This window comes from Anser cygnoides, chromosome 1, assembly GCF_040182565.1.
Source record: "Anser cygnoides isolate HZ-2024a breed goose chromosome 1, Taihu_goose_T2T_genome, whole genome shotgun sequence".
NCBI lineage: Eukaryota > Metazoa > Chordata > Aves > Anseriformes > Anatidae > Anser > Anser cygnoides.
Window position 1 is genome coordinate 183,862,952 of NC_089873.1, and position 23,556 is coordinate 183,886,507.

Consider the following 23,556-nt stretch of genomic DNA (forward strand, 5'->3'; position numbering starts at 1 on the left):
GCATATTTTACTTAACCTCTCCCTAAACTGGCATTTGCATCTCCTGAACAAAGCCTTTTGCCTGCAGGTGATTTGCACTGTTTTTTTGCATGTCATCTCTTAAAAGGCATACTGAGCTCAGCTGTGTATAAAGCAGATATAACTGGCAAGCTAAGGAGCCAGAAGGAAGCATAGCAAATAAAGTAACTGAAAAGAGATGTTTTAATGTGTAACACCATCTCCTACTTCTGCTTTCTGCCATCTGGCTTGAAAGAGACCAACTTATGCCAACTTAGGCCTCTCTGCACATGGGAATAGGGCTGATTCAGCCAGTAATACAGCTGCACCACTGTTGACCCTATAAATATTGAGAAGGGAAGTCTGAAGTTTTTATCCTTTCAAGTGATAACCTGTTCTCGAACTTCTCAAGATTGACTTTTCCTTCATTCAGCTCAGCCTCCTCTGGATGATCTGCCTAACATCGAGATGTCAGTAACAGCTGAATTAGTATTCTCCATTGTTGCCAGTGAGTCTATAAGCATGTGTTTTTGGCTTAAGAAGTGATCTGTGCCAGCATTAGGTGACGTTAAAGGATGCTCTCAGGCAGAAGTCTTAATATTAAGCGCAGTTGCTTGGCTGTGTACTGGGGCAGAAGACTACTCAAGCCATCTGGTAGTATTTCTGTGTCAAGTTTTGTTCAAGATAGAAAACTTAGTGCCATTTTTGCTTCTCAGTAAGTTTTGTTTTGTTTTTACCACAGTATTTGCAGGTGAAGTAGGAACCAAAAAGGGTCTAAGGGTATAAATTGCACCACATTAAACATTATTTGCTCAAGGCATCGAATAGTATATATTATAATTACCAAACTGATTGCCATCCTAGCTTTTACGACAGGCATCGCAGAAATCCCCTTGCTGAAGCCAGTACTATGTACAGTCGAGAGGATAAGGGAGTGAGGTGACATCAAACTATTGTAACTGAGTAAACATTAAGGTAAGATTTCCAAAAATGAAGTGGGTTCAAGTGTGAAGCCATGCCTCCTGTGTAGGCATGTGGAAGGGAGGCTTTTTGCAGCGGTAATAGAGCTGTGTGCCGTTTAGTGCTCTCCAGGGAGCATTGTCAGCCAAGGAAGCAAAGATACCTTGTGCTCATCTGTTGCTTTCCCACCTCTGTAAATCGGATAAGATCTAGTTTTCTAATTAGCCCAAGCTGACCAAAGAGCCCATTGTCTCATATAGAGTAAGTGATTTTCTGTGGCGTCTGCTGCTGCTGCCACAGGTTCTGTCCCTCTGTTCTGGTGATCATGTAACCACATGGTGGGTGGCAATATTTACTGATTTGGATGAAAATGAAGACTTTTTTGTGGCTTGTTTCTGCTCATCTAGGTCAGCGGACTGAGCTGGCTTGCCACAAGGCACAGAATTGCTGGTTTTAATGGAGAGAAAGCAGCAGAGGTGGGGAGCTCAGGACTGCATTTTTTAATGACCTGTGATCTTTGGTCACTGGAAGCCATTCATGGGACTGCATCCTCAGTCTATGCATACCTGAATTGATTCATTATGCTAATACATAATTATCTTGTAACTTACATTTTTTTAAAAGCTTGTTCGATAAAAAGCCCTGGATTTATTAATTACTTTTCATTGGCCTTTTGTTTAGGGTGCACTGCAGGACAGAGGACACTTGGTTTATATAGCATTGAAGCGGGCACTGAATTAAAGCAGTTTACTTCAGGGTTAACTGGTTCTAAAAATAATGTAAAAATAAACAGCTATCAGATCTAACGTATCTGCACCCCTAGACTACATAGTTTAAAGGTTTCCATAAAATGTCCATTAAATGATCTCCATCATCATCATGTCTCCATCTGACACACCTTTTTTTGCATGACTAGAAGTTCAGAAGGGAATGGAAAAGACTTGTGTAGGTGACGTGTGGTTTAATATCTGTTTTTAAATGAAATCTTAACTTTATATTTCCAGACTTTTAAATGATCCTGTTTTTTTGCGGGGTGGCGGTGGTGGGGAAATTTGTGCTCTCAGAGGGTTTTTTCCTCTTACGCAATTGACAGATATTTACAGCCTTTTGCTTGCTTGGCTGGCAGTTTTTTGCATGGGAATTCCATATAACTTGATATTAGTCTGTTATGTACAGTATTCTATAAGCAATTTTGGAAAAAAAGGTGAATAGACCTTGCATCATTTCTAACAGTTTCATAGATCTTAGTGGAAGTTTTATGTTCTTTTCCAGTTTATTCATGTTGCAGTACCAGCTAGACTTTTTTGTTTTTTTGATGGCCAGATTTGTTAATGCCACATATCTATCCATTGTGGAATACATTATTGCTAGAAATCCGTTGACAGCCGCTTCATTTTCACTTTGTTCTGTTTATACATTTTACAGAATTTGCCTGGTTGTACGTGTGGCCTCCACAAAATACGATAGGCTTTTCTCTTTTTGTGTAATTGAAGGCTTTGTAGTCTCTTCATCTCACCTCCAGGGTTCTGGCGTTCCCTCTGTAGACCCCAGTACAACTGCTGGATGTATCGCCCACATTTTTAGGTGGGCTTTGTGTGACATGTTTGATCGTGAACGAGCAGTAGCCTATACATAACTTAAGCAAAGTATACCTACTTAACGGCGCGGTGCTGGTGTTTCATTGTCCTGCGCTGTGCTTAACTCAGAACTCCCTCCACTGGCGCAGCAGCGGCGCTGCCTCACCCGGGTTGCTGGAGGTGTCGGAAAGGTTGAGGCAGACGGTAGTGTGCTCCCAGGGATGGGGCAGGCTGTAGGGGGGTTCAGCTGCCTCCTGGAAGCATCTGGCACTTTAGGGAGTGGCTAGCTAATTCAGATGCCTCCCTGGGACAAGATTAATCGGGCCCTCCATACCTGTGTGTCTGTTTTTTGTATCCTTTCAGTGAACATTGTCCTAGGGGAACAGTGTGCTGTACTGACACATCTGTCACTACGCTGACCTGTGCTCCCTGTGTGTTACCTGCCGCGTACAGCTGCAGTTGGCAGAGAACGTAACAGTCAGAAAGGTCTCATCTCTCTCACTTGTTATTCCAGTAGAGGAACAGGTTTCTCAGAGCTGAGCTACAGAAGCTGTTGGAGTAAGTGTAGTGGCAATCACCTGATGTTTTCCATTAGGATTTAACAAAAAAGCTTTTCCTGTAATGCCCTTTTTGTCTGCTTATTTTCTGTAAGATTATTGCTTATCTGGTTGTGAATCTTAAAATTCAAAACTCCAAAACGCCTAGTTTAACTCTTAGTTTTGCTAGAAAATCACTACAGAACTGCTTTTAAAGAAGTCTTTATTTACTTAGCTAGAAGAGATCCTTGCCCAAATACGAGGGCTGATAAATGTAATGACATTAAAGAAATCTAGTTACCTTTCCTGGCTGAAGGCCAGAACACACACAAGAAAGCGTTTGGACACCTAACTTCAAGAATCCCTTGCTCAGCGTTTTACTAGCCACCAAGTGTTTAAATTCAGATAAATAGGGCCTTCTTCGTCCGTAAGGCCACGTTACTATTGCATCCAGTTTTCCAAGCAGGCATTCTCCCAATTGCCTCTTTTTATCTGCCAACTTGACATCTAATAGAGCCAATCTGTAACAAAAATATACTTCAGCTGCCCCTGGAAATGGAGTGGGGTATTGAATACATTTTGAAGAAATCCCAAGGTTTAAAACAAAAAAAAAATCAAACCACTTTTGCCTTTGCCCACACCTTCCCTTCTTTTTGTGTTTGCACACGTGCGTCCCTTATGGTAAGCTGCCTTCTGCAGCAGCTGTGGGGGGAACAGGGTCTTTGCTCTGATCCCGTGGGCATGAGATGCTGGGACTGGAACTTGGCCTCTTCTTTAGGGGTTAACTGGCATGGGCAGCTGCCTGCCATGCAGTTTCTGGGGAGGGATGCAGAGCTAAAAGGGGTAGGGCTGTGCTTCCCTTCCTGTGGGGACCCACGGTAGATAAAGGGGAATCCGTCAGGGCAGAGGGTGATGGCATGGGGTGGCCCTCAGTGGTAGAAGGTGGTTATCCAGGGTTGGGAGGCAGCGGGGTCGCTGCAGGCATCTCCCAGACTTCGTGGAGATGGATGAATCCAGCGTGGCACTAGAAGGTTGGGAAAAGAACATATCTACCGGATAAAGCTGCGAACTTCATTAAATCCAGCTCCATTAGGAAGGGTTGTCTACTTAATTGTTCACGTTATACACGATGCAACTTCGGGCTCAGCTGGACGCCTTCCCAGTGTTCATAAATCTATGCATGAAGAAAGCAGAGCAAGTGAGCGCTAAAAGCTCCTTGGCTTTTTTTGTTTTGTTTTGTTTTGCTTTGCTTTTTGTTTCAAATTTTGAAACTCACATTTAGTGTGTATATTTTAACATGTTCATGTGAAACACATCAAAGTAAACACATGCAGTGTGTTTCTTTCACTGTCATTAATCACTGTAGTGTTTTAAAAAGTAACAAAAAATACACCAATGTTAAACTGCGGTCAAAAATTGAAATATACACAGCTTTAGAAATTTGAAGTTCTCCTTTGCCAGGACAAATGTAGCTTGACAACCGTGTGTGTTTATGTATCAGCATATGCAGTAAGTCTGGTTAGCAAATATGGACTTTTTTTTCCATTAAAAATCCCTAACGTATATTGAAACTTTTTCAAGCACTTTTTCAAGCCACCTGAAGACTCAACTGAAAATTCAGGAGAAGAAAATAGTGGCAAATTCTTCAAACAGCTCTAGGAACCGTTGTCTTCCAATACTTCACCACAAAATACACTTACTTGCTTTTTAAGCCCTGCTTACGTCTTCCTGTGGACAGTTTCTCTTTGGAGGTGTAGATGAGAAAGATGAGGGTTACCTGGGCCTTTTTTGCAACTGAGGTCCCTGTGAACAGCCTGTGAGAAGTCTGCCTGTCCTTTCCTGAGGTGCTGGGGACAGGCTTTCAGCCAGAGTGGACACCGATTTCTGAATGTGTTTGAGGTTCCTACCTCCGTGTTTTTTATGGAAAAGGACTGTGCTGTCTCTGTCTCAGCAAACCTCCTGGATACTACCAAAACACTCCGCTTCCTGCAGCAGCACCATAACCCAAGCATCATCCTGGTCCCTGTCAGTCCGTTCTCTGGGGGCTGGATGCTGGTTGTGTATGTGAAATGCTTTAGCAATTTTCCTTGCTCTGATGAATGCCTTTGTGAGAGGAATTGGGACAGAACTGGCAGTCTGCGGGCTAAGAAGGATGATGCTGTCGTGTTGCTCTTCACTCAGATGTGGGAAGTTGGTTTCATACATATAACTTAGACTTTCCCAGTGAAGAGAACTTGGATAGAATACATTTAACTGGGGATCCTTATAGATGTTTTTTTCAGGCTTGAATCAGCATCATTGTGGGAGCTGTTTCCTTTCTATTTTTTTTTTTAAATTTCACAGAAAAATTGTACTTTTGTGGCTCTGCTTTTTGTCTGACTTTTTTGCTTAAAAACAGAGAAAAGAGAACAACTGTCAGGAACCTAAGCCAGAGGCGCTGTATTCTCTCAGCTTCTTTTTCCTGTGGGGAGAACGAAACGCACTCATTGTTTTTCAAGATTATATGTAACAGTTAAACAAGGGTGCATATTTATCACATAAGTAACAACCACTCAGACAATTCCTGCCCCATATTGCTGCATAATTAGTTCCCGAAAGAAGACCACTGTTTGTTCCTACAAATATTTTACCTTGTGCACTTTTAACTTTTTAATGTCCACACCATGCTTGGTCTAATTTACCAAAGCATTCTCATTGGCATTGAGACTAATCGGGGTAACACATCAGTTCATCTCACTTAACTGAGGTGTCAAACTTGGGAGCTCTGTTGCCTGAGGCTCTCTGGGGGGAAGTGGTTTTCAAAACCTAAATCATCCCCAGGTGCATATCTTTCCCATGGCAAATAGAGAGTGCCAGGAAGTCTGGAATCATAATTTAGGTGCCTTGATCGGGTAGGGTGAATTTGGGCTGAGGCATATAGCTTTTTAGGCAGAAAATATGTGAGCTTTCAAAAAGTGTCAATCCAATTAATTCTGAACGTCTTGGAGAAGCGTGGCAGAACGTGAAATGCTTCTCAATTTACAAGTTTATAACTTTTTCCTTTCTCCCCACAGAGGCTGCTACTGACCCCCCTAAGACACCTGACAGCGAACCTATGTTTACAAGACTACGCAGTCCAAGCACAGGCAAGTTTTGGAATAGTGACATGAGCCTGTTAATGTTCTGGTTGATTCCCTCCACTACCAAATGATTCGTGTTTTGCAAGCTGAAATAGTGATGATAATGTAAGTCTTATGTGCCAAAGATACTGCTGGTGATGCCAGATAGTTAATGCTCTGCAAACATTTAGGATTTCTTTTATAATTTTAATTGGCTGAAATGTTTATTCATCAGGAATATTGGCAGCACAAAAAAGAGGTGTAATTTAAGTTGTGTTTTTAAGTGCATTAGTTTTGGGGAACTTGCAGTGTTGGGTGTTGAGCTTGGGCTTTTTTTTTAATCCAAATTTAGGCTTCATACCGTTCATCTTATGCTGTAAAATAAATAGGCAGGGTCAGAAGAAGTGATTCAATTATACTTACCAAGCTTTTTGAGTCTTTACATTTTTAAATCTAATTTTCTTGTTTCCTTGGTCCAAGTGGTGGTGTCTCTTTTCCCATTAATAGATGACGAGGCACTTTGAATTCAAAATACGTTGGAAAGACCAGCAGATGCAGGTGATATAATGACACCACCATCCCACACACAGTTAATTTCTTCTAGTCAGATTGCCATTTTTGTCAAGGATTTGTTATTTCTATATGAGTAACGTAATAATTGTGGTATAAGATACTGCAGCAGAAATCTGCAGCAAGCCTTGGTTACGGTTAGCATGTTTTGTTTAAAAAACATGGCTGGTGCTTGTTTTTTTTCTTTTCACCAGCTTGTTTTCTAAATTATATACTTTTGTTTTTGAAATTCACCATTCACTTTTAGATATATATTTGTAACTAAAGTCTTCAGGTACATTTTAATACCACAGTACTCTAATTTCTACTTGAAAAAGTAATTTAAAAACAATAGATACAGAATGTGAAATCATTTATTCTCGTCAGGGTACTTGTTTTTTGTTTGCTCAGATTTACAGTGAGAATATACAGCCAGAGAAATTTTCCACCTGCTGTATTATATTGGCTTTGTAATTTATTACGTTTTAAAAAGAGTAGATATTAATTTGCTTTTCTCTGTGGAAGAAGAGAACTATTTAGCTTGTAGAATCAGAGATCTTGGGAAAGGTTTCTGGGGAAAACCTGAAGTTCAATGATTTGACCAAAAGCCTGGGTGTGTTCCTTTAGAATTTACAGAAGCTTATTTATAGACATGCATAAACTTTCAGTTATGTAGCCTATTATAAGTATAGGGTTTGAAAATGGAAGGACTGAGAACACCCTAATAATGTCTTTTCCTTATGTCTGGGTCTAATGAATGAATTGTTGATGCCAGATATTGTATAAATACCCACTGAAGGACTCAGCACGCTGTGGATAGTCATGCTAACCACTTTATTAAATAAAAGTATGCATGGTCCTTTTTGTAGTCAGGTTAAAAAGGACAAAATTTTGATCCCATACAAAGACTATAAACTAGCGTTTCAGCCTGTAATTCAGAAGTCCTACAAGAAGCATTTTTCAAAGTTTTAAATTAAAAGAAGGGGAGTACCCGTGCCACAAGACTTAATCAACTAATTGAAGTGGCAAAGTTAGAAGGAGAGCTACTTAGCTTCTCTCTCCATCTCCTGGAGATTCTCTCTAATGACATAGTTGGGAACCCGTGGTGACTGTCCTTTTAATGTAAAGAAATAAAATAAGGAGCTGAAGTTATGCAGAAGGAATGGTCTCTTTCCCGACATTTCCTAGCTCTCCACCGCATTTGGCAAGCATGCTCACTGGTAGGAGTCTTTAAGCTGTTCAACGAACACTTCCATGGATAGTCTGATGTCTGGCACTGATCAAACTATGGTGTAGACCCTTGTTAAGAAGCACATGGTAATGATTGAAACCTCTGCTCCCCCTTATATTTACTGTTCACTCCTCTCCTCCCCTCTCCAAAAGAATGATTATCAGAGAATTGAAACTGTATCCTTAGGTGAGGTTAAACATTTGGTCAGCTTCTTGGATAAAGGGGGGAAAAAAAGCATCATCAGTCATTTTTGGGAAAAGATGCATCTGCCCATTTTAGCTGACCTTCCTCTGCACCTAGGAATCTCATCAGGCTGGAAACAGTAGTGCTGACATCAGCTTGCAAGGGCTTGCATTGACACTTTTTTGAGCCAGCATGCGATCTGCAAGTCAGTGCAGCTTTGCAATTTATGTGTTTTGAGCAGGACTGCCATGTTGTAGTTGATGTTGTCTCTCGAAGATGCACTGATAACCAAGACAGGGCTAGTCCAGCCAACAGACTCAACTAACTGAATGTCAGTGGCCCCTTCTGTAGTTCTGTTGACTTCTTGTTTGAGACACAGAAAATGCCAATTCTGTTTGTAACACATTTGTCACCTTCTCATTAGAACCTAGAAACAGCAGAGCTGTGCTATGAGGTGGCTCAAAATAAAGCTTTTCTTTCACTTTTCAAACTGTCAAGATTATAGTGGGCACGTTGAGGCAGCTCCTTTTAACTTCCTTGTTAACCTTGTTTGTCTAACCATACTGAGTTATCTGTTGTCCATTTTGATGTACACACGCACACAAAAGATTTCAAGTTGTCACTTGAAGGTTTGAGAGTTTTGTTCCCCTAACCCAGCATCTAATGTCTTGGGAACAAGCACGAGAGAGGGAAAGGAAATTTTCTGGTTTTCCACCTTCCCCCTTCAGTACAGACAAAAGCTAATTTCTTCTGTGATTTTGATTTGGGATTGGATCAAAGGCTTTGTGTTGTAAGATGAACTATTCACACATCTTATTTATTGATTCAAATTCAGTTTGGTTTATAGAGCTGGTAAACGAACATCTGTATATAATAGTTTTCTTTGTCTGAGCTTTCTTTGTAGTGAGTTTATGTAGAATGTGTGTATGTTTGTGTGTGTATGTATATAAGGCACATTCTTCAGATGTATTGGGTATTCTTTTGATTTTTTTGAAAGCTTACAAACACAAACCAGATTTCTCTTTCGACAGGGGAAGCAACCCTTTACTTATTCAATAGTGGTGCACAGCAGCTGTTTGAAGTTAAAGCTTTTCATGAAGAATATCGTTCCTGGTTTATAGGTGAGACTGTTCAACAAGGTGAGTAATATAACATATCCTTCCCCCAACTGTAACTAATGTTCATAAACAGACACCTTCCCTCTCTCTTCTAGTAAATTTACAGGTGTTTCTCCTAGTTGTTTGAGGCATGCTGCATCACATCCCTACCTTCTGACACACTCGTTTGCCATCTGGATTTAACCAGGGCTAGGGGCTTTGTGGTCTCTCTTTAAAAGGCTGCCTTTGGCAGCCTCAATTAGACAGATGTTCGTTTGTCTTTGAGGAAGGGTATAGCTGGGCGGGGGAGTCATTCAATTGTATTTAAACTGAAGTGCTAAATACTTAGCTTGCCTTGTCAATCAGACCAGAAAGTCCTCAGTGTAAGTAAAATATGTCTTATCCTACGGCAGGGAAAAAGGGCTGGAAGGCCTGAGCTAGCTAAGCAGAGCAGCGTGTTAGAGCTCCAAGTGTTGGAATGCATGGTCTTGTTTTCTTTTAATTACCTCTGTAGTCCTCTGTGTGAGTGTTGTGATCTCAGGGATACGGCTGCTGTCCGAAGGTGCCGTTTCAGTGTTTTGTCTGAAGTGAGATCATCTATAATATCATAGTCCATGATATTTCTAAAAATGAGAAAGAAACTTATGTAACCACTCGTGACAGCTTTAATGATCCTGTATCAATAAGGGTGTCACTGGGGTAGTGTTTCTCTCCCAGGACGTCCACAGACCATGCAATAAGTATCAGTTCAGGTGATGAAGGCATACCCTTTTTGTCTATTTTCAACTACAAAAAAAAGAGCATTTATAATAATAAATAAATAAACAGCCTCACCAGACATATGCCTTCTTTAATGGTAATATCCCAAATGCGTGTTATTTTTTAAACATCCTTTGCAGGTGCGTATAGCAATGCAAACAGTATGTCTGTGAGCTTTTCCTTGCTCCATCTGGGGGGGAGCCAAAAGACTGGGTCTGCTCCCTGCTCCCAATTACATCCATGTTGTATTCTCCCCTTTCTTTTTCTAACCTCTGCTTTGGCCCTTTGCAAACACTTGCCTTAAGCAATTGCTTCAGTTTCATTTAAAATATAAAGGGGGGAATTTTTTTTTTCCGAATGTTTGGGCTGCTCCATCTCTGAGATGGTCAGATGAAAAACGACACAAAAAAGTTGTGTTGTTTGCAGTTAAAGCAAATCATCTCATTATTATCTGCAGAGAAGGACAGAGGTCTTGACACACCTACAGTGAGTCAAAACTCCTTAGGACAAATAAAAATACTCTTCCTGGAGGTACAGTTGAAAACATTTAAATTGAAACTTTAAGAAAGTGGCTAGTGTTTTTTTCCTCCAATTTTATTATCAAAACTTTCAGCTTTATGAGTAAGTAGTCCAGATACTTTCCACAGCTAACGGCTGTGGTGTTGAGATTAAGAGCTGTCTTTGCCTGGTTCTTGTCAGGGAAATGTATTCCCTTGTGATCTGGGTAGTTTTCTTCCAGGGTCTTAGCATGTGACAGTACCAGCTTACAAACTCTCATAGCTGGAGAAATGTTTTGACCCTGAATGCCCTAGACTTGTCTTGATTTTGCTTGCATGGGTTGATCTGTATCATTTTGATATAAATGCGAGTTGCCTTATGTTTGTTTGTCTTACACAGCTCACACAATACTAGAACCACGTTTTGAGGCTGTCACCTCTAGGTTTATCTTCTGATTACAGAATTGCAAAAGGAGGATGACAGAGTACAGTGTAAGAGCCCATTCTGCTCCAGCCAGCAGTTCATTTAGGATTCTTGAGGCTTGTCAGAAGCCGTACAAATAGTCCCATAATAGCCATGTCGTTGGTACTCTCTCTGGAAAGAAGAGTTGAAATTAGCTTTGAGATAAACATAAACTGGATCCCCAGGCTGATTTGGCTATACAGATGTATTGTAGGGACTTCACACTATAATGCATCATGTTAACAGTGCAGATGCTAGATTGGGTATGAGCTTTGACCAAACCACCTTCCCACCCTATCTTTTGTTAGCCTTAGGGCCATTGCAATAAGATTTGCTTTTTTAAAAAATATCTTAATCACGTGAATTAAAAAAGAATTACATTTATTTGCCTTTGGTTTGCTAACTACTTTCAAGTTGACATCAATTATTATCTCTAATTAGTGAATTTCTTTATTTCCAATTATCTACGATTATACAGAAAGACTGAGCTATTGTCCTGCAATGAGCTTCATATGAGCAGAGGTGTCTGCTTCAAGGAGAGACCAAGTTCTTCCTTTGTAATTTTGAATAAAACACACAGAAACATTTTCTGATCTGTTACAGTGTATTTTGTTCTACTAGGAGACTATGTGCAGATTCTCCCCTTACAAATGAAACACAGCTCTAACTTAACTATCTGTTGAAGTTATTTCTTGCACGGCCATCCTCTGCTGCCAGCATGGTGTTTTCTTGCACGGTGTTTGGGGTGGAGTATACTGGGTCTATCTGGTATCCCAGAACAAGATTCTGTTACACCCAAATCTGCCAATAGAGGGCAGCTTAAATTTTGCTGTTTTTATTACAGTCCAGAAAAAGGGAAAACTGAGAGTGCTTGAAGCCAGAAGACCTGCAACAGAGCTTGTGCTTTTGTTTGGCAGAGCTGAGAATTGAGCTCTCTATATTTTTAACATAAAATCACAAATACTATTTTCTTGCCCATTTTACTGAAATACTGGATTACTTAACATAAAAAAATCCTCTCTTCTTGCCCACGGTCCTGACAAACATCCTAAAAAATGGCCAAGCAATATACTCATGCCTCTTGGTACTAAACTTACTTTTGTATATCTCTCACTTAGATGGGCGCCTGCTGTTCGTGACGCCGATGGACCCCTTATTCCTGATACTTTATTACCTCATAAAAGCAGACAAGGAGGTACGCCTGCTTAATTTTTTCACTGGAATTGTCAGGAGAAAGCATTAGCTCTGTCTTCATTTTCTGCAGAAGTTATGTTAATTTTACCAACAGGGACTTCCATATTATGGGAAATTTAATTTGCTTTTAAAACAGAGATGGCCACCCTAGACATACTCCTGTTTTCACCATTTTTTTTGGCCGGTAAAGTATATTCCAGGAATCAGCTTGCAATCTGAACAAAACCTAATCCCCTCTTTGTAAAAGAAGCAGAGAATCTTTTGTCCTTTTGTGAGAACCGATCCTCGAACCATTGAATTTAAAATGATAGATGTCATCAGAATAAAACAAACTAGAGCCCTTCCTAAGGAGTAGGTGAATCACTCTGAGAAACAGGAGAAGAAAGAAAGATGATTTTGGATGCTATGGGAGATGAAAAAGAAACATTTCTGTGGGAGTTTGAACTTGAAAAGAAACATTGCCTTTTTACAAACAGTATTTGTAGAGCTGGTGTATCATGCAATAGCAAAGGGATAACCAAGTATCCAAAAGATGATTAATAAATGGGTTAATCAATTTATCTAGGGTGTTGCAAAACCTTACTTAAATATCCAACGTGTATCAAAACTCCTAGGCAATATTATTGATTTATAGTTTGTAATGTGCCTGTGAAAAGAGAGCATAAAATAAAAATGTTAATCCTCGTTTTTTATTTCATGGGGTCAATAATTTCACTTTATGCATCCTAAGAGGTTTTCTTCTAAGAGCATTTCCTATCAAGTGGCTTGCTATTTTCTGCTTTAGGTTGCAGGTGGAGAATGCAGGAAAACTGTTCTTGTATGTTGAAGAAATAAAGTCCTACTAGACATTTGTAACAGTAACCTATTGTTATGCAATTACTTCTAAATAATTTATGGTGTAGGGTGTGCCAGTGTGTTCAGATGTTCTGTGGTCTGTTCCTGCTCTAGGGTGTCCCATCAGAAGAAGTCATTGCACAGGAATAGTTGAGCTGTTTCTCTCAGTATTGCACTCTGTTTGAATTCAGCACTCCTTTGAAAGCTTTATAAACCAAACTTAAATTAGGCAAACAGTAAACCTCCTGTGTCAATGTGACAGAGTGCTGAGGTAGCCTGAATAAAGGATGACTGTTGCTGCTGTTTGGAAGCATACAGTACTGCCATTTGCTTCTTAGGTACGTTGTTCTGGAAGGGTTTTCTAAACCAGGCATGGTGCCTGGTAAGTTTGTAGAGCTGTTATGGGTTCCTAAATAAGGACGAATGCGTTCCTGCAGTGCCCTGCCTAAATTACTGTATTCTTCAGTAAACCAAAGTCTTGAGGATTTTGTGGCAGATGTCTCAAGCAAGGCCAACTTGAATACAGCACGGTCACTTCTGGCTTGAACTAATGAGTAATTAAGGAGGAGGTAATTAAGATACCTCCTGAGTATTGTAGAATCATTCTTTGCACCATCCTCCAGTTTTGATAGTGTGATGCAGGGTTGCTTAAGTGTCCCTAAGCAGAGCCATCTCCTATCCAATCTTAGTTTAGGCTCTGTGTTGCTGCACAAGGTGAACATGGCTGTCTGGCTTCTGGACACAAAGTGGTTTGTGCAGGTAAGTTATCCATGGGAGACAGTTCATTGAAGCTTTATTTCTGCCCCTCATAACCTTTTTGCCATTGTAATTGTACCTTTTCATTTTCAAGAGAAACAAATTGAAATTCATTGTTTTGTGGTGTTTTTTTTTTTTAAATCTTATTTAACAGCGGATGGTTATTTTTATGAAGCCTCTGACTGTTTAGTAAGAGGATTAATTAATAATGAAAACAGTTTACCCAAGTGCTTTTTTTATACTGACCGCTGTAATGACTTCAGCCTTGGCTCCTGAGACCTTGCGCTCTCCAAGGATGGAGAGCTCACTGAGTCTTTGTACTGATGCGCTAAAGGAGCTTTCCAAAGAGAAGGCTGCCAGTTGTGCCAAACTGTGCTGAATGATTATGCATTGTTTGGCAACGACAAGATTTGTTTGATGGTTCTGTCATGTGTGGGGCTATTTAAGTTGTGCCAAAATCGCTTTATATGCATACTGTGGCCAAACTGGAATTGACTTTGCAGAGGTGAAAGGTTAATACTGTGTTCCAGAAGCTGCCCTGCTCCTTTGAGATTTATCTTTTATGGAAGGAAAAGCAAAATTTGAATGGAAGTTATGACACTGGGTTTAATCCAACAGGTTTTGGTCTCAAACACTATTGGCACACACTGACTACTGTGTCTTATGTCATCTTCCAAAAAATCTCGCTGTACTTCACATTAGCTTCTCCCCATGTTGTTTTAAATTTGGGCTTTTTAGTGCAGTAATTGAAGAGTTCAGCGTTTTGCAGATATTTACTGTTTTGAAGTAAATATTTATAGTTTGCTTTGTAATCAGTTTCTAAATGTATCATGTGGTACCGTTCAAAATATGATCTTCTTTAAATACTTTATTTTAAAACTGTGGCAATTGCATGCATATATATTTCTATACATGCGTATATATATATATGTCTTAACATTGTAATAATGCTTTTATTGTTCCTTTGATGTATTTTCAGCAGCAAGGAAAGTTCCAGCCACTGGATCAAGTTGTGCTAGACTCAGAGTACCCTTATTGCCCGTTGCTGCTGAAGTGTGCAGATGTTAAACAGTCCATACATCATGTAACGGAAGAAAAAGGTGAAAAGATTTGGGCGGGGGAGGGAGGGAAGGTTGGATTTATTAGTGCTACTTCATTACAAAATAGATTTAAGTACTGTTTTTCACTTTACTTAAGGTGCTGGATGAAGCTGTATTTTAAAAGCAGAAGTTTAGGCTTAAAAGTCTTCGTTACAGTATTGTGAATAGTAGAATGTGGATCTCAGATTATCTGCTTTAACTCTAAAATAGTTGTGCAGTCTTCCAGCTTGGTGGCATAAAAATGATAAACTGATCAGAGATGGCTATGTGCTATGAACTTTCTTTGCCTTTTGATAAAAGTTTTATTTCTTCCTGAATTCTTTCTTTAGTGTAGCATAGTCTTCTGTGGAAGAAGTGAAACCATTGTCCATGTGGCTTTTTTTTTTTCCCTTTGTAGCAAAGCATTCAAACAATAAGCAGAACAAAGCTCAAGAAGAGAGAATATACTGCTGAGATAGGAGAGCACAAGTTTTCTAGCTTTGCATAATTTATTGTGGGATTAAGTTTAAAGACTTAATTTTATTTTTATTTTTTACATGCATACCTTGATTGGGATGCATAGCTATGTGAGAGAAAAGCTGAACAGAAGAAAATAGCAAAGTACCAATTCTATACATAGTGCCCTCAAGCTTTGTCCAGAATTCCCTTTGGTACAGGGGGCTCTTATTTTGAGGACAATATATACTTTCTAGGGAAGAGAAAGGGGCATTACGTAATAATTTTTGCAGCTTGGCAGACCTGCAAAAGATGCAAATCTCCAGTTTTTACGTTCAGTCCTATAAAGGGCATTATGCTTCTGTTTGCTGACTTTCTGATAGTGGAGATCTACCTGTACAGGAATTTGAGAACACTGAATCTACCACGAAGTGAAAAAACGTTAACTGTCTGACCCTTTACGTGTATAGAGCACCTCCAAGTAGTAGAGGTACACAGATTAAAATTAGAAATATTAGAAATATTAGGAATTAGGAATTAGAAATGTTAGGAATATGCTCTCATGAAGCACTCTGCCATTGTTGATACATATGTATAAGAAGAAATATCTAGCTGTTCCTCTACAGATAGGCTGAGGAAGGGTGATAGAAGACGAAAATGCTGCTGAGTAAAATGCCAGACCTCTTTTAGGCTGCATAGAGCATCAAGATAGGAGACTGTGAGCTTTTCCTGAAGGATTTAGATGTACAAGCTCAAATATTTCCTGTATGATATGGTACATATGCATTAACACAGAACAGTTACTTCCCCAAAAGAATCAATTTGAACTTCAGGGCAGGACGCGTTTCCATTGAAAATGATCACTTTAACAAGACAGCAGGAAATCTGGGCAGTGAGACAATTGTTACATTTTGCTGGGACTGGGGTAGTTGGAGTTATGTGCTGTCCTGGATTTCCAAAAGAACCTTCGGAAAGCATTGAGTTACATTCAGTGTCAGTGGGAGCAGGCAACCCTTTTCTCAGGGTGAATTCTGACTTTCAAGAAGGCTTCTTTAAGACAGATGCATCTGAACTACAAAACCGCTTTTGCCTTCCCATGGAGTGATAAATGCTTCCAGTAAAAACTAATATTAAACTTCTAGGCAATTACTGTCCCCTACAACTTGTCCAATACTGGCTAAGGAGCTAGGGGGTGAGAGGGGATACTAAACTTCTGCCCTTCTGTCTCAGAAGGTGAAAAATCCCACCAGATTCTCTTGACTGTCAAACTAAGAACTCTGCATAGGAATATACGGCAAAGCCAGCGTTATTTTTCTGAAGAGGCACTTTCTCCAAACAGCAATGCTGCCTCTGGGCGGTATTAGTGTTTCCTTTTTAACAGCAAAATAATAACTAAGTATATAGATTTGCCATAGACAAGATCTTATATCTTAGTCTAACCTCTGTATCCATTCTGAAATCGTATTTGCGGTTGTTGTCCACCAGAGCATTGTTTGATAGACTGTATTGGTAGATAGTAGTGAAAATTCTTTACTGCTTGGTTTTGGTTTTTGTATTGATGCTTTTCATAATGTATTATGTACACCAATCAGTTTGGGACATTTTGCCAGGAAATGATATTAACTGCTCAAGAAGTTACTTTCATTTCCTGTTTTTTTTTGTTTGTTTGTTTGTTTTGAAACGTAATGGACAAGGATTGCTGTCAATATTAATGCTGTGTGTGCTTGCACGCTCTGGCTGTATGTGATAATCTTGGACGTGTACCTGCTGCTGCTTTTCTTGTTCGTGTTTGGGTTGGGTTGAAAGTAACAACATTAGGCCTTGCTCTTAGGATTTCTTTCACTTTTTTAGAACGCCAAACCTACAGTTATGCAACAGACACATCAGTGCTTGCCTGCCTGTCATGCACAGGTCACTGTTCTGTTCATTCCCTTTCTATGTGTTTCATATTCACATCTCTTTTATTGCCTGTAAAAAATACCAATATTATGACTAATGTACTCTTTTCTAGCTCTAAGACTTGTCTACTACATAGCCTTTCTCATTTAAGGAGCAGGGCTTTAGGGCAAGAAGTATCTGTTGTGTTCGGTCTTCTGCGACTCTGATCCATTTGGCAGAACCTAACAACATAATTATTTCACTCTTAATTTAATCTTAAGACTTTTAACATCTGTATAACAAATTCTTACCCTAGAGCACTCACAGTTTACACTTACTGAATTAGCAGAAACTCCACTTTCCCTGGCCTCAGTGTTGAAGGGCACTGAAAATTCATTTTGCTGGATTAAATTCCCATTTACCTGCTTTAGTAGTTGGGGAAAGGGTGTGTTACAGCTTGCTGAATCTGGGTGAGGCAGGTTGTTTGCTAATGAATTCAAAGATTGGATAAAGAGTACAATAGAGAAGGATTAGGAAAGGGTTATGAACTCCCAATTCTAGAGCGTTACTCTTTGTTTCATTTTGCAAGGCAAAAACTGCACTGTGATCTTGTCTGATGTGATTAACATGAAGAGCCAAGAAAACTTACCTGATTAGAATAACTAAGTAATATTGCCAAGCTTGTATTCCCAGAAGGTAGGAAAAAAGGGGCCATATGAGTTTCTGAGTTATGGAAAACACTGAGAAAATGGATGTTAAAATGTGCTTTAGGCAGTTTGCTCAACAATACATCAGGGAAACTTCCAAGTCTACATAGCGATTACCCGATCGCTGAACATATTATTTAATTGTAGAACCACTTATATTCCATCTGTATTTCTCAAACCCAATCTTTCCAGATGTCTCAGACCAGTTTTATAGGCACCAGACACATTAGGGAACAAAAGGCTTTCCAATATATACTCATATTATCAAACATAGTCGCTAACTCTCACCAATATCAAATGTGCATCACATGTTAAATCCACGTTCCAATATTGAATCCTTTTGTCAGCAGTTTGTGACTTTCATAACTCACTTTAATTCTTCAGAGGTCTCAAATATTGTCAGTTTCTAGAGTTTAATAGTCAAAACTGTCAAGCACACAAAATGTTTTCAAACAAAGTGATCTCTGAAGGGTTCAGCGTAATTATTTTTCACATGTTTTAATGAAAATGGCTTCACAGTTCTACGTTTCCTTTCTCTAACTAAGTCACTCTGAATCATGCTGTTGTGGGGGAGTCTGCCTGGGAATCTGGACTAGAATTACTTTTCAGCATGGGCTGGGGGATGGTGGCAGGAGGATGTCCCTTCCTCGAACTTTCTCCGATAAGAGAGGAATCCGGTAATCGTACTCACTGTGCTTGGCCCAAACCATGTTAGCTCTTCGAGAAGCAGGTTCAAGCATACAGACAGTCTCCCCCAATTTCTGCTGCTTCTCTTTCAGAGCCATTTAGAAACTTCAAAGTCCTGAAGGCTGCAGCCAGTAATGTCACAGCTGCAACTTTACCTGCAACTCATCAACTGCACGAAGCAAAGTGTATATTAGTATTTTTTTCCTTTTTGCTATGAAGAATCTTTTGCATTTTACTCTTCTACAGCTGTTGTGTTGAGATAGACTTAAACTTTATCTTGTAAACAGCTTTCCCTGACCTCTCCGTACCCCCTACCATGCATACACAAAGAGCACATAATAGTTAGATATTTGTATGCAATTTGGAAGAGCCAAGATAAACCCCAAAGAAGGAAATGCTGAAACAATCATAAATAATGTTGTTGTTTGCAAGGGGAGAAGGAAACTCTATGAACCTAGTGTTGGAATATGATACTGGGTCAGTAAATGACATGAAACAGATGTATGTATTTATGGGAACGGTATACAGGAGATTAAAAGCTATTGAAATACCTGTTAAAGAAATAGATTCAAACACAGTGGGCTCTGAAATCTCCTGTGTAATCTTACTAGGCATTTTGTTCCATTTCTAAAATGGAGCACTGTGAATTAAAGCTCAATAATTTTTATCCTGAAATTTCCATGAGCTTTTGCAATTTTCTCTCTCCTTTGCCTCAGCATCCTGACTCACATATGTTCGTGGTACCCTAGTTATCACAGGGGAAACACTTTTTGAAATTCTTATGTCATCGAGTTAATTTATGTTGCTCAATAAATCATAAATGAATCATGTACTTCCTCCCACTAGGAGTGTGTTTCATTATTTTAGCTCTTTATTTTCCTTTGACACTGTATTAAAGTACGCAAAAGGAGGATAGAAGTAAACTTCTACCATAGTCACCCTGTGAAATGAGAGCGGAGAAATGATAGGAAAAGAGATTATTGAAAGGTCAAATCGTTTGTCTTCCCTACCCAACTCTCCTGACCCCCTACTAGGTGCTGGAATTAATAAACCAAAGATTTAAGATACTATGTTGTGGGTGCTTGTCTGTTTTTTTGCAGTCAGGCAAACAATGTTTTATGTTGCAAAGTGTGTAGTTACAATGACCAGTCTGGTGACACAGGGTAGTGAAGGTTTGGCAAATTACAAGGGCTTGAGAAGAGCCTTACTGAATTCAGGCAGCCCAAGATTACCCATATATAAATAAAATATGAGCTTTGCTGGATTAGGGCCTAATTAAAGATTGTTAGGTTGTTCAAACTTATGCATATCAGCTCAGTCTGTTTATTTTTCCATGTTTCCAATATTTTTGAAACTTTTTGCCCTGATATCAAACATGTGCAAGCTGCAAATTAACTTCCGTGCTCTGTCTACAACTCTGAAGATTTTAAGTGTATTGAAAATGCAATCTAAACCAGTCATGACTTTCTTCCCCTTTCTTGGTTTTTATCTCAGAGATTGGCAGTCAGAAATTTCACAAGTACAGCCAAGAGAAGACATTGAAGTGGTTAAAGAAAAAGGTATCATGTTTCTATTTTGCTTTTTAAATTGCTTTATGTTTAAATCGAAAATGCAGATTAGTTTGTCCATATCTGTGTTTGAGCCATGTGGCATCCCTCAGTTAAAGTACATGTCCTGTGCAAGAAGGATAGACAGCACACCACAGTTGCTGCATGCAGGAGTGGGATGAGGTATTAGAGAAATGGCAAGTTTGTTACATTTCTCATTTTGATGGGGCTGGCGTGAAAGAGATTTGAAGTGGGGAGGCAGGAGAAGAAGCTGAAGTTGAGTTTATTGCTGTGCTCTGTGGGCTTTGCACGAAGTGAGGGGCTTATTTCTTGCCTTATCTGCTTTGCCAGTGGGCCAGAGGAAGGCTTTAAGAGTTTCTCCTTGCAACTTTTAAATTCTGCCATGCCCTAAAGCTGGACAGATAGTCCAGCTTGGTTTTGTGCTGTAAATGTGATCCCTCATGAAGTCTTGGCAGAGTCTTTCATAACGGTCCTGATATGGTTGCTGCTATCCTAATCCCATCACATTCTTCAAGAAGTCAGTACAGTATGCTGAAAAGAAATAACTCTTATGACTAAGTTCAGTGTTGTCTGTGTTTTGGTATAAAGAAGGTATATCTAATTTTACACATAGATGTGCCTCTACTATGATGCTACTTTGTAGAAAAAGATTGTATGCATCATATGTGGCTGGGAAACCTTAAATTAGTCAACATGAGCAGAAAATCTGGTCTGCTTTCTGCAGTGATGAAGCTAGGGGTTATCTCCTTTCCAATGAACGCCTGAGTGGTTGAGCAGGCGCCTGCTTGTGTTGAAAATTTCTTTGCCAGTGATCTCTGTGTTAGGTACAGTATCTCAGTGCCCTGTAATGTTCTTAATCTTTGATTTCCATCGGGGCTGCCTTTGCAGTCCAACTGGGTTGGGGCATTCTGTTCTTCCAGCAGGTGTATTTCTCACCTGTATAAGGGTGGCTGTTACATCTGAAAAGCTCATCGCATCTTAGGGTGCCACAAAACTGGTGCTGTGTTGCCAAGGCAACACGTTCAAAAACGGGCTAGCTTTGTTGCGTTTTTGAGCTCATATGCTAGTCATTACAAATGTATATTAAATTTCACCACAGTCCATAACTTGAGTGTTTTATATGCTTGAAACAAAATTACAAGAGCTTTGTCACTGCATTAATGTGTGCATAACAACACTGATATAGACATTTCTTTCTGTGGTTTCCTATAGGTCAATCAAACAGTGAAAGCACTTAAAAGCAACAATATATCTGTAGGTGAAAGGGTACAGGCAGCTACGTTTATCAGCGGTAAACAGATCACAGATGCTGAAGAAGGTAAGAAAACTAACCATTGTAAGCGCTGTAATGAATTCAGTTTTTGTGAAACAGCATACCTGCAGATAAAACACATGATTAGCATTTAAGATGGACTGAAACTGGTCTCTGCAGTGAATGTATTCCTTGCACAGAAAAATCCATGCGTGTTGTGGCTGTGTCTCTTGACATTTCTTGAGTTCTTTGGTATCTTCATCAGGGGGGCATTGACATTAGATCTCAACTGGGGTTCTTTTAGCTTCTCCTTAGTTTACAGAGAAGATGTTTTCTCAGTGAAATATATGCTGAAGTGCTTTACTGAACTGAGACCATACGTAATATGTATGAGTATCCACACAATACAAGTCTCTGTATTAGAAAAGACTATTTTTTTATTAGTATGCAAATGCTGTTGATAGAAGTCTCCTAAAAGAAAACGGATGGTAGGAAGACACAGTCATAGACTAAACATTACTTTGTGACAAATGGACAGAATACGTTTGCACACTTATTCAGGGCAAAAACTTCAACAGTGTATGTATATTAAATCTCTCTGAAAGTGACAGTGCTGGTACCAAAAAGTCTGGAGTGATCCTGCTTCCTTCTAGTCACCCTTTTGCTGGGGAGGGCAGCATCCTGAATGTCACTGGGATATGAAGTTGTGTAGAGAAACCTGAAAATGGACGTTAATGGAAATTAAGAAAGGTTCGGAACAAAACGAACAAAGGCAAATTGCTTCTGATTACTAAGACATTCAGAAGTCTGCATGCCATTGAAAAATAAGGAAAACAAAGCAACTTGCTGACGAAGTGGAAAATGAGTTACCAAGTAATGATATCAAAGGAAACAACATAAATGAGATTTAAGAGGCAGCTCGACAGTTTTATAGAACAGGGATTGTAATATATGGTTTTTAAAGAGAGACAAAGCTGCAAAATTTGTAAGTTACTTTAACTTTACAGTAGCTTTTTACCCTTTTTCCCTACCCCTACTTCTTTAAAGAAATGGAAAATTGTCCTGTGCTGACACTGACAGTCTTGACTATGCCTAAATACTTTGTCTCTGAAATGAGTAATCAAATAGCTAATCTGTAGTGTTTTTTCCACCTTCCTGCTTACTTACAAAAACATGCATATACTTTTCTTTTTAGATGTATAGATTTAAAAGAGCAGCATTCAAGTAGGGAATACCATGGTTTAAAAATAGGTAAGTTTTGGAGGCAGTCCCACTGTATACAGCAAGGTGAATGACAGGAAGTCAAATGGACCTTACTCAACACTTATTTTTAATAAGCCTAATTTTCTTGTCTGATCCTTTCACTGCCATGACAGTGCAATTTATTTCGGTAGAGAATTTCTTCTTGCATAAGGGTATTATGAAATTTCAGTACCTCATGAATAGAGGGGTATTGTAGTTAGCTTTTACAGATGTTGTAGGGCAAAAACCTGGGATGATATAATGAGTGCAAGTGGGAAAGGAGGGAAGATTCAACATAGGAAACCTGAATATTTCGCTAGGAAGACAAAGAAGGGAGGTGTACAAGTATTCCTGGTGTTTGACAGGAGGTTAATAACAAAGCAAGGCTAAGGTGAGACCAGAGTACCTGGAAGGCAAACAGTGGTATTTTAAAATTGGTAAAGGAAGTCAGTGAAGATTCCTTCAGGGCAGAAATATAAAGAAAATTGATTTCATATTTGGGTTACAATAGCAGTTGATCAGGCCTCGCCATTCAGTGTCATAATGCAAAGAGTGAAATGACGGAAATATTTTTCTTAAGAGATAAATTGGTCATATTAAGTGCAGAGGTGAAGTTGTCTTGGATTGAAATTATTTATTCTTCTCTTCTTCTCTCCTGACCCTAAAATGGGCTTAGGGAGTGACTAAGACTTGATGAATTGAGGCAGTGGAGGGAAGAGAAGTGCAGACAGGAGATACTGTGAGTTTGATGCTAGTCCGATTGAAATGCATATGCTGGTGTCAGTTTGTTAATGCTTTCTGCTTCAGTGCCAATTTGCATTGGGCTTTTTAGATATTCAAAAAAAGGAGGAAACTCTCTGATGCAGAAAAAATAGCTCTTCACTACCCTGAGGCCAGTTTACCATGTACCTCTTAACTCTCTAAGGGTGCAGTCATACAAAAAGATAGAGCTGGCC

At 39.4% G+C, this 23,556-nt stretch overlaps 1 protein-coding gene across 3 annotated transcripts in view; it reads left to right on the top strand.

Annotated features, from left to right (window-relative positions):
* Window positions 1–23,556, top strand: part of RNASEH2B (ribonuclease H2 subunit B) — a 43,852-nt gene that overhangs the window by 6,305 nt on the left and 13,991 nt on the right. For 2 of the 3 annotated variants that reach the window (XM_048068341.2, XM_048068339.2), the window contains exons 2-7: window positions 6,124–6,195; window positions 9,163–9,270; window positions 12,066–12,142; window positions 14,711–14,831; window positions 20,033–20,097; window positions 21,319–21,424. In XM_048068341.2, the coding sequence (XP_047924298.1) occupies window positions 6,124–6,195; window positions 9,163–9,270; window positions 12,066–12,142; window positions 14,711–14,831; window positions 20,033–20,097; window positions 21,319–21,424 (549 nt within the window). The remainder of the gene's footprint in view (window positions 1–6,123; window positions 6,196–9,162; window positions 9,271–12,065; window positions 12,143–14,710; window positions 14,832–20,032; window positions 20,098–21,318; window positions 21,425–23,556) is intronic. The other variant, XM_048068340.2, reaches the window with a different exon arrangement.